The sequence below is a fragment of the Bombus affinis genome, chromosome 7 (assembly GCF_024516045.1).
Source record: "Bombus affinis isolate iyBomAffi1 chromosome 7, iyBomAffi1.2, whole genome shotgun sequence".
Taxonomy (NCBI): domain Eukaryota; kingdom Metazoa; phylum Arthropoda; class Insecta; order Hymenoptera; family Apidae; genus Bombus; species Bombus affinis.
In genome coordinates, this window is record NC_066350.1 from 2,876,981 (window position 1) to 2,889,322 (window position 12,342).

Sequence of the window (12,342 nt, forward strand, 5' to 3'; positions counted from 1 at the left end):
TAGTAATAAAATTTCATTTAACTAAGTTTCACGATCTTTCGTATTAGCGTAAACTTTAAAGATTTGGCAAACACAACACGAAACAATGAGAATTTCACGAGTTTATTCCCCATCTTCCTAGTTTCGAAATAAATACACCTCTGACGTTATCAACAGTTATGACACCAGTTACACTCCAATAACACTCGATTTCCGGTTTAAACTTCTTGATCTTTGCTTAGCATTCTCTTCCACTTTGAAATTCCGTAAACAGATGAAGCTGTACAAAGAACCATCTTATAACCGTGCAAACGTACACCGTTTTCAACGATCCAATATCAAGACACGGAGTAGGATATTCGAAAACCTAAGGACAAGATTGTCCAGGATAATTGCGAGGTAACTAGCAAAACATTTCTCGCTATTACATCCCGTCGTTGTCGTCGGGAATGTCGAGAGAGGAAGGCGATTCTTCGCGTGCGAAATTCCGGGAATGCTGGCTGGTAACAATATTTACGGTCGTTCTCGAATATGCAGCGGCATAGCGACGATTTCGCGATGTAAAATTAACGAGGGAATAAGAGACGAGGGCCAGGAGAGGTTGCTTTAAAATGGCACCGGTTCTATACCGAAACGGCACTCCGCGGGAAATGGCCTGCACACCCTAAAACGACCGTACAAATACCTGTGCGATAAACCGTTCCCCGGAAATGCAAATGGCCATCGTTTACGCATTACTCCACCTACCGGTTGAAATTAGTATCGCGTCGGATCAATTCCGAGTAGATTTCTTGGATTAATTTAACCAGGAGAACTGAGAACATGGTAAGACAAAGATATTTTTGGCCCTGAAGTTTAAGAAATAATTACAGCAGGACTTCGTTTATTTGCAATTTTAGATATACGAAATCATAGCTGAGTTTTCATTAGGCTATAAATCTCTAGCATGCAATACTATGTAGAATCTGAGAGATACGCCAGAGCAATGTAAATATAGTTTGTTATTATGTCAAAACGACAATTCATAGAACACGCATCCACTGTAACTATAGTCTTATTCACACTACGGTTAAGCGTAAATCTCTATTATCGGAACTACTCGGTTATCCTAACTGTTTCGCCTCTCCTTTCCCGACCTGTTCGGATAAACGGGATTTTACTATTAAAAATGAGAAGGAGCTATTATATATATACGTAGCAAATGATGATTAATTAATTTCACGTCTAGTAAAGGATGAAACGTGTCCTTGGCAATATTACCGTCAACGTGGCGTAATTATGAATCGTCGTAACAGATAATTATGGTAATACGTGATTACGAATTAGCGGTAACGTAACGTGAATTTATGTAATTATTACAGTAATGAATCTGCTAGCCAACATGACTAATGCAACGTATTTCCCGCAACGGACATGACAAATACGTAAATCTGTATCATGATAATTACTGTAATCAAGCAACCATGTACCCCCCGTATTGACGGTAGGACGGCATGGAAGACCGCGAGGAGTCGTGTCCAAAATTTCATCCGTGTGAAACACGTGCGACCACGTATCAGGCGTATATTTTCCGTGTACACGCTGCCGGCTTGTTAAATTTTACGCAATAAAGTACAGCGAATTAGAGGGGCGTTTGCAGTTTGCTCTTTGAACACGAGATTAACAAAGGGGATTTTGACAGATTAAATTTCATTTTCTTCCTGGCCTACGATCTATTAAATTTCCCACTACAATTTCTCTTGCACGTTCTTTTTATTCTTTATTTATCGTATTGCCTTTAATCTGGTTAATTTGAATTTTTCAATATACATATTAACTCTGATCACATTTTTAAAATTCAGGCTTCATAGAGCTAATTTTCAGAAGATATTTTATCCGTTACTGTTATTTCTTGTAAAATATTTAATTTCATTTTGCATTTTATGTTTTATACGTCGAAACCAATTAGTAATTAATACATCAAAATGAATGCTTTTTATCGCATAAAATATAGAATACAAAATAAAATTCTACACCCAGCGCTCAAATTGTAGGGTTAAAGTTTAGTTTAAAATTCCTACAATATTTCGAGAACGTAGACTACAAATGTTTTCTGTTTACATCTTGAATGCAATATTCTTTCTGTATACAATCGTTGATTATATCTAACACAATTTTATATTAAAACTCGACGAAAATTTATTCCAAAAAAAAAAAAAAAAAAAAAATAATAAAAAAATAAAAAATAAAGAAAAATCGCAAGATATCCTGTCAAACACACTCTTAATAGACGTATCACATATAAAGCAACATAAAATATTTCTACAAGAGTAGAACGAGCTCTCTCGATTTCGGAGCTCAGACATCGTCAACGATATCGCTAGCAACGTTGGTTTTCCTGACAGCAACGACAATCAACCGATTTTCGCACAACAACAATCAACCCATCCTTGGACCACCCTTATCCGCGTTTCCCGCGGGGAAACTACTCTTCTGCTGTGGATTTCTCCGCGCACGTATACTCCCGGTGCTTCTCCCTTCGTGCGCGCACTTCTGCCACTTGCCCTCTTCGGCTTTTCTCTCTTGCCATCACGCCGCGCTGTCGCGTCTCCGGCAAGACGCGATGCTTTTTTTCCTTCAGCTGCTGGGGTGCTTCAGCCACGGCGCAACGCAGTCTGTTGGTGATTAGTGTGCTCATTACGTCCGACGCTAATGATGCTTGCATCGCCAGACAAAAGCTGCGACAACCGAGCATACGAGTTGCGAGTCGCCGTCTCTCGTCCTTTCTCTCTTTCCTCGTCTGTCCTTCGTTTCCCGCACCCCTCAAGCCCCTTTTTGTCCAAGAAACGCGAAACTTCGCGCACAGATGAAACCTTCGTACGAGCTTTCGACGCTGGTTAGCCAGCGTCGTGGTGACGTTGTAGTGCGGGAGGTAGTCTCTGAGACGTCAGAAGCGACGCCCACGCCACTGTGTAGGATAAGAGAATCGTACTTGACCCGACGCGATGTTTCAATATTCTGGCAAACTTTCAGTGATGCTACGATACAATAGCGATTGGAATTTGAGAAATCGAGAGCACAAAATTGTTGATTTCCGAAGTATTTTGCAAGAAGTTTAAAGAGTTTCTAGTAACGGGCATTGTGTCAGAAAACAGCGTTGGTAGATGGCAGAAGTAAACTAGTCGTGACGAGCGTCCCAGCGTGAAACGGGCATTTTAAGAAACGAGTAAACGCCAAAGTTAATTGCGTTTCAGGGTGAAGCGAACTCGCGGTACACAGAAGAAGAGGAACGGGTGAATTAATAACGGATTAAATTAATAGAATCGAAGGAATTAATAGAACAGTGGTTCGATTGTATGAACTAATTAGAGGAAATATGAATGGAAAACGGAACAAAACGGCCGACGCTTTAGAGCATGACACATTTTCATTTTGAACAGGCAACATTTTAATTGCGACACTCTGGAGCGCAATTAGGATAATGTTTTTAATTTTTCGGCTGGAAATTTTCTTGCACCCTGCCACGCGCTGGGACCGTAAGCATTTTTAATGAAAAGACTCTTTTACAATAGGATTTTAATCGTTATCGAATACGTTACTACCGGCTTTGTGTTAATTTTTAAATTATTCTTTCATAGAAATTTCCCTTGGAAATTGCAGTTAACGTGACAATTATGTGACGATTTTATGCCGCAATTGACGCGAAATATTTTTCTCTCGTCGACATGGGAATAGTCGAATAAAAAAATGTTTAAACGCGATATTAAATCGCTTATCCAACGTACTGCGAAATTAAAATTTCCCTTTTTCGGAAAAGCCGATAGTCAAATAATAAAATAAATTACTTTCAAAGAAATATTTGGCGTTGCAATTATTTTTTCTTATTATGTCCAAGAATCAGGATTAAAAAATTATTAAGCAGTATAGGAGGATTTTCAGAAAACTAATCGGCATATACGGGATATTGTTCGCTATGAATAAATAATCTCATTTCATTCTACTCAAAGAAGGAAAATTCCCTCGATTACTTATAATCCAACGATCCGACGTTCCACATAAAATATGTCTTTAGATAATTCGCGCAAAGTTCTCCTCGAGGTCTCGAAGAAATCCATGGACCGACACGAATATCTTATCGTCAGAGAAAGACGAGTTTAACCGACTAAGAGGAAAACCGCTCGGCGAGAGTGGGGGTGATCTCTTTTTCAAGGGGTGGAGTAGGTCGTGTCGTGGCGACGGTACCGAAACACGAGGAAATTAATAAATTGCCCAAACTTAAGTCGACCCCCAAAGTGCTGGAATAAAAGACCTTCATAAATTTCATTCCACGCGCCCCAACACCTACGCTCGGCCGGCTTCCTTCATCCTCGAAGAAGCAATGCTTTCGCCTCGTCCCCTAAACGCGCGATCTATCCTCGCCCGTCTACGTTCTCTCGCGTAAGTATTTCGAGAAAGAGACGGGAGAGTGAAATTATTTGCAGTATCCTAAGAACGATCTGAAACTTTATACAAACACATAGTCCGATGTGAAAAAAGGGTAATCACTTTACGCGAGCACCGTTTAAATCCTCAGTTACTTTCTTTCTAGTTCGCCATTAAATTCTCTCATTGGTACACTGGTAAAAACGACGGAATAAGAACCGGACAACGAATCGCTTCCCTTTTTATGCGGTAACGTTTCGAGTGTACCGGATCGCCATAGTTGGAAGGAATTGTAAGAGAAAAAACGAGAGAGGGCGAGAGATAGGTAACATTCAAAAATGTTAATGGTAAAATCGATGCGGGGCTAGACGTCTCGGGGAGCAATTAAAGCGCGAGCCGGCCGCGATAATAGCGGATTTATTGCGACCCATTGGCAACCGACAGATTCCCCTCGTTATACTGTACGCCATACAACGAAAGTGGCAATTTTTCCACGAATAACAGCCCCCGATTGTTTCCAGTGGCCGAAACCCGATGAATATCCCGGTCACTTGGTGTGAAAGGTCGTTGGAGGATGAAGCTCACAATGCGCCACCGCCTCTGGCAATTCGCGCCTTATCGAATCGCCTTAATTGCGTTTTTATCGCGATAAAAAATGAATCGTGAATCGGACAGAAAGTGCACGGCGTCGCTATCAACGGCACCAGCTATCTAGCAACACGGTTTCGTTCGGTTAGCATTGGTCGGACGATGGTGGCGTCGGCGGATATAGAATGCGGGGGCGGCGGAGGCGGAAGGACGGAGAGTATGAGTGGGGGAGGTGGGGGCACCGGAATGAATAGCAACGTGAAACAAAAGCACCGGGTTACAAATGGCGTGTATTCGCGACGGCATTGTTTTAAATGGCTGTCAGACGCCCGGAATTTATCCCGTTTTGCTACGTGACAAGCGCCATTAAATTTATTTATTCATCCACGCAAGCGCGTAGCCTGTCACATTCGAGAAATCCCGCTCTATCTCCAACTACCTACGGCCGGACGGTACTCTACAGGTGAGAGAGGATCGCGTTCAACGATTATGAGCGATTCATGTAAATGGCCCGGTACGATATACATATGTACGATTTGTCACGTTATGCCTTATGTTGTCACGTTATCGTGATTTCTGTGTATACAGCGTGACATTGAGTTGCAAGAATTGCTTCTGTTGCTAGAATTATTAGAGTTAAGGAGTTTCTCTGACGGACGTGAAGCACCCTGCAGAATATTTTTTAGATTTAACACTGCTTCGTTTTATAGAAAAACATTGTGTGGAAAGTAAGAGGAAAGCTTTCTGCTACATTTGTTTCATGAGATACTAAATAACTGTTTACTGAGATTAGACTGCCACGTGGTTAATTGCTCCATAAATTCTAAGTAGAAGCGCGTTGCCCTTGGTAATAATTAAGTGGAAGCTTGGCAAATGTCGAGGAAAAGAGGAAGTTTATTTAAAAGAATTATTCACCTGGAAAGAACCCTACTTTTTACTGGACAAACGACGTAACAAACGTAGAAGAAAAAAGCGTAAAGTAAAAAACACGAGGATAAAAGAGCAATCCAAGGTGTGATAAATAGAATCGCGAACCATTCCCATCTCCTGTCTGATCAACGAAGTCCATTACTACTTGTGCCCCTGTTTTCCAAACATTCGCTCCATTAAAAGACAGTGGTTCTGGAGGGACGTTTCGTGTAACGTGTACCGTTATAAACTCGACACTGTTCAACTAAACGAAGCGAATGATGACGAGTAAACGCAATACACCACGATGGTGAAAGTTGAAGCTAAGTTTCTCTCGAGCGGAGCCGGTGTACTGATAAAACGAAGTAATCTTCATGCTTCCAATCGACCAATCTCGATGACGTAATTGTCTTTTCAGCGAGCTTAGGGAAACGAAGGGTAAACTTCTCGAAGGCTTGCAAGACCTGGCAGAGCCCTTCATCGATAAGCGATCGCTCGGAAGCAAAGTTCGCTTTGCGGCCTGGAATTAAACGAGCTCGTCGAGACGATAGTTCCGAGAGAGATGGAAGGTACGAAGAAAAGAAAAAAATAGAGGAAAAGGTGGGTGGAACGAAAGAAAGAAAGCAAAAAGAAAAGAAGGGACTGGCCAACCAATCCCACGACGCGTTAATTCTTAATTTCTTAATTTCAAGTCGACCGTTAAGCACTGCGTCAAAGAGGTCTCGACTCTGGTGCACCACCTGCACCGTCTCTTCGACTCTCTCTTCGTCTTTTGGACCTCTTTGTCCGTCTCTTTTACCCATTCCTGGCTGTCGAACGAAAGATGTCGGAAGTTGAAAGCGAGCGCAATTAAGCCGTGCCTCTTTGGGATCCCCATTCATTTTTCAAGTAACGTCGTCGAATACCCTCATCTAAGTTTTAAATCGCGCGGCTTTCGGCGTGCAGCGGAGTCGAAGTCACCGGCACCACGATCCATGGGAAAGGTTACGATTTACGGCAAGTGGGATTCGTGTCGATGCCGTGAATTACTCGCGGGCTAATTACGTACGGTTTTGGGTATCCAGTACGGTACTGGTGATTACACGACACATAAAAATTCATGAAACTAGCCTTGGACAAAATAGCCTTTCTTTCTCCGTATTTCTTCTTCTTTTTCCCTTCTTACACGAATCGTTGATTTCGTTGGTTCGATATTATATCTTCGTACATCGTAATTCCAAATATTCGATTATTCTTATATTAATATTATCAGTATTGTTATTGATTATTTGGGACGTGGTTGAAAAGACTTCTGGAAATGTATTCCAAGAGATAATCTCGACTATCTATCGTGAAAGAAGTTTCTATCGCGTGAAATACAAAGAGCTGTTACCGTTTCGTTTCTCAAAGAATAAACTGTGCAACCGCGTCGAATGAATTCCCATTTAAACGCGAAAAATACATTACGCTCGATATAAGACGGCACTAATCCGTGAAAAACGTGCTTGTTCCTTTCGCCGATCGACAGGATGGATTTATGGGGCAAATCCTTGATAAGGTTTACGTCCTCGATCGTATCGGTGTTTGCTATCAGTCCTGGGTTCGATACATTGTTCCTTTCGCGTGAAGGAACTCCACGATACAAATAAATATAATGCAGTTACTGGAAATATCATCAGCTCGCTCGAACAACTCATAGCTCCGCCATTTCGCGGATAAGGATTTATTTCCTCCGCTCGTTCTTCTTCTCTCATTCGTCATCCTTCCTTTCTCCGTTTTGACCACTTTATCCAATGGATAAAAGACGAAAGAGGTTAAAAGACGAAAGGTACTGCGACGACGTATAAATATGATAGAATGTTTGATGGAACTTGGTTCGCAATTTACTAAGAAATAAAATTTCATAACAGTAACAATTGGATGTATGTGTACGATGTCGAATATGTTTACAATTCCTTTCTCGACTTATATTATAGAAATATCTAATTATGTTTATAAATTGATACCTATTGTGATAATGGTCAAATTTTCCCTACTGTAGCATACCTTCATTATATTATTAAAATAAGCAATTTTTGAAAAGGAAAGGTTAAACGAGAATTTGTTAATGTGTAATTTCCTTCATTTCGTTGGTTTTTTAAACAAATAGAGATGTATATCAAGCGCTAATACAGTAATAAATACAGTATTCATTATTTGACAATGTTATAAATATATAAGTATTAAATCATCGCTTCACAAAAGGCAGAAATTGTTCTACTTTCTATCAAACGCAAAAGAAAATCTTACGAAAAGCTAACATCGTTAAGAAAGGATGAAATAATCGCAATTCTTTTACGAGTTCCAATCTAAGATTTCGCGAAGAAACTGAATATAACGAAATTACCAGCAATACCATTAACTTTATCAGGCGGCTCGTGCCGTGGCTATTTCACCGACGAAGACCTCCGTTTCACCCTTCTTTATCCCGCTAATCAGCGCGGGATATCCAGGGTTGCCGAGAAGCAGACTGACCTGAAACGGCCAGCAAACGATATAAGGATACGGTTGGATTCAGTCTGCAGTTCATGTGTTTGCGAGTCAAGCATGAACGAGGTTGTTTGTACAGACGTGCTCGACGTAGTGAATTTGCGACTACGTGCACATCACTCGTGCGTTAGTGCCGATGGGCTAACTAGAGAATGAACCCACCAGTTCGATCAATGCTAATCTATTTAAATCAGTATTCTATGAAACGAGAAAAGATATAAAACGTAGAGTCGGTATATCATCTTCCTGACTTCCTTTTTAATTTTTTGCATGCAAGGAATTCCTAATGAAGTTTTTTGAAACCAAGAGTTACGTTTCGGAAAGAAACTTGTGCGAATGGTTTCAATAAAGTACACAGGACTAAAAGAATGAAGATTTACAGAGGGAAACGGAAAGAAAAGGATCTGTACTAAAATCACAAAAGAATAATGTCCCACAATTTTACAGTGAATTGCAAAGTGGACACATTTCATATTTCATACAGAATTTAAATATTTTTCTAAAGATCAATTTATCCATTTCACTGGTATCGACGTTTTCGATATTGTCTATTTGCAATCCCATAATCGTACATACGAGAAGGACAATTCGCATACAGTTCTACGTGTATCTGAACACGATGTGTGTCCGCTCGTATTTCCGTATGTGGGCCAGACTCACGAGGGAGGCGAGCTAGAACCATTGTGAACAGGAAACTCTGCATTCGGAACCGGACGAGACTTTCAACGGCGAAAAGAAGGTTGAAAAAGAGAAAGATCGTCGCGGTTGGGATGAGTCAAGAGGCCGGAGATAGTGCCTCGCCCTGATATCTCAAATCCATTCCTGGCTCATGCCACAAACCGTGGACAACCGTCGAATTTCACGATCTTCCCTATTTTTTTATCCTTTTTTCCGTGTTTCTCCCTTTTCTAACCGCTCTCGCATCTCGCACTCAAACCAGACGACACTTTCGAAAAACGTCGACTGCAAAACGAAAACTTTGCCGCATTTCCAGTGAACTTTTGCTTCAGAATTTTCGCGTGCATCACGATATACGATCAGAGAAAAGTATACTTTTACGGAATTATGATTTCGAGTGGGTTCCGCGTTGACTGATGTTTGACGGGAACAATTCTTTTTATTCGAAGCTATCGACAGTGTTACAAGCTATGGGAAATACACATTATTTAATCGTTTCTGAGGTTTAAATTTAAATTGCGACGAGTGTGAGACTCGGAATAGGTGCTATCGATTCTTATATTCGCGATTATGTAGAGGTTGTAAATTTGCAGAATTATTTGCGAAATAAAGTTTTTAAAGTCTTTGCTTTATTAACGAAAGACAATCGCGGTGTATTACGTTTTAGTGTCCTTCCTGTTTTATTCGCGCTGTGATAACCTATTCAATTTTTACGACAGTCTACATTGTTCCAGTAATACACGGCCTTCCTTTCTTTTATTAATCTTGTTACCGCTATGGTGTCGTATTTTCCGTGTGATTTAATGCTAGCAACGTCTCTGTATATTAAGAAATCTTCCCTCGTAAATAAATAAACGTATATACGATCTTATGAGAACATATATAAAATCTTCTAGTCAATAATAATAATAATAATTATATTTTAGGACAAATACTTAAACGAACCTGCCTAAACTATTTTAACAAAAAGAAAAAGAAATTGTAATAATTAGAAAACAATCACATGGCATATAAAACGAAACAATCGAAACATCTAGCATTCGTCGTCAAAAGCGAGATATACTAGTTCTAAGCTTTAAACTACAAGAGCAATCGCAAATAAAGAGACGATAAACCCGAGTGGTAGACAACTATTTTCCCCGTATAATGCTTTCGAAACCAGCTGTACGTTCGTCCACTATGTCAATTTTATGTCCCGGAACAGACGAAGGGTAGAGAAAAAGGCAAATCGTAGTCGTTATTACCAATTACCAAACCGTTAATTCTATTTACGTTATCGCCAGAACGTGGAACGATTTCGGCCGACTGCCACCAACTCATAAATCAAGCTCAAGTACCATTATCTGTCTCATACACCGAGGCCGATGAATCGCGACGGCTATTATCGAGGCGATAGAAGCCGGAGAAGTTCGCACAATAACGCGTAATGGTCCGCGCAGTCTCGCCAAAGGTCGATAAAGGCTAATTAGCAGAAATTCTCGTCTCAGGTGGTCCTTCTACCGATTCCTAATCACTTAACCGGCGCCGAGTGGGGTCGTCTCGAGAGCGTTCCAGGATGTACAACGCGACGAGAAGGGATTTAACACGACCAATGTGATACGTGGGCCACGTTCAGTTGCCAAAATTCTGATTGACTCTCGACAGCCAACGTATTTGCCAACGATTCAACCGTGAGATGTGCCACTTCGAATACTAAGATTGCCCGTTTCAGTCGTATCAACGCTTCTCGGAGAATCATCGCGGATAATAAAAGAGAAACAAAATTTTAGAATTTGTAATTACAGTGACTATGCTTGAATTCGTCTTTTTCTAATGCGAAACTATCTGCTAGACAATAGTACTCGACAGAATTTGGGATTTTCTTATGCTAAAGTTAGATAAAGATTTCAGAACTTTATTACGTTCTCAAACAAAAATGTCGCGAATTTGACTATTCAAAACATAGTTAATCCTAATATGAATATTGAATACAAACAAAAACAAACGTTTTAAATACTAAATACTAAACCCCAAAATCTACATTTTATTTTATTTTAATTGAAGAATTACTAATCCTTAAAAAATAAGAAGTCTTAGAATTTCTAAGAATTCGGTACAATAATATTTGCTCACTAAACATGCGAGTCAAATGATAGACGCATAAAGCAAACGCGAACGTATCAGAATCACTGAAACGATAAACGTCCTGAATCACGGGATTTACGGGAGGTGTGAGCTTTTTACAGTCATTGGTCCTGTCAAATATCGCGTTCGAGTCGGATTAGGGCAACACACGTAAAATAAGCAAAATGCTGAATCAAGCAATGTGTCGGTCGCGTTGGCACGCTCGCCAAAAATGATGATTCCTATGGTCTCGCGGCAATGATTATCACCCAGGCTGCCCGCCTGGACCGTGACGAGAAAACCGAGCGAAGCAACACGCTCAATGATTTCGCCTGCGAGCGAGTTCTGACACGCGACAAACTGTCAGTGATATACGATTTTGGTGTCGAATGTTTGTCACCATGAGTTTCGTGGTCTGCGTACGTCGTGATTTACGCGTACTGTCATTAATCAACATCATTCGGTGCGTGTACTCACCGGGCCGAACTGTTCGAAGTAGTTTTTCACGTCCTCCAGCGTCGTCGGTGCCGATAGTCCACCGACGAATATCTTCTTTGTTCTTGTCACCATCTATAAGCAGAAAGAAATTATTCGATGTTATTAATGATATCTTGAAAATGTCAGAGAATATATACAGTGATCAGAAAATAATGTTTGAGAAATTACTCTGTGGCGATAGTAAGAAAATGTAGCATGTATTTTCCTTAAATTAATTCACGAACGATGTTCCCTTAAGAAATCATAAAAGTAGCAAGAATATAATGAGTAGACTATAGATGTTTGTTCATTCGTGAAACATTTCGAAGTGTAAGAATTTGCAGAATGCTCATGGCATTCAATAATATGTAGAATATCTAAAATATAATACACATCATAATATTCAGTAGATTTAAATTCTTCCTTTATTTGGCTACTATTCTTTAAACTTTATGTCTAATTATGTTTATAAAGATATGAATACCACAGTTTAGTAATAAGAAATAAAATATCAGAATTATTATATATTATTATATTATTATATTTCTTTATATTTATACATGTATACAAGAGTTTCTAGAATACAGTTAGTTCGTTTCAAGTTATTCAAAACAATATTATGCGGGACTTAGAGTTCATATAAATGTAATAATTAAGTTTCATGTTATTCTTTGTCGAAACCGTACAACTGAAGCGTTG

At 39.9% G+C, this 12,342-nt stretch overlaps 1 protein-coding gene across 5 annotated transcripts in view; it reads right to left on the reverse strand.

The window, feature by feature from the left end:
- LOC126918485 (RNA-binding protein Musashi homolog Rbp6) overlaps positions 1 to 12,342 on the reverse strand; it is a 771,768-nt gene that overhangs the window by 203,814 nt on the left and 555,612 nt on the right. For all 5 annotated transcript variants that reach the window (XM_050726419.1, XM_050726417.1, XM_050726418.1 and 2 more), the window contains one exon: positions 11,644 to 11,736. In XM_050726419.1, the coding sequence (XP_050582376.1) occupies positions 11,644 to 11,736 (93 nt within the window). The remainder of the gene's footprint in view (positions 1 to 11,643; positions 11,737 to 12,342) is intronic.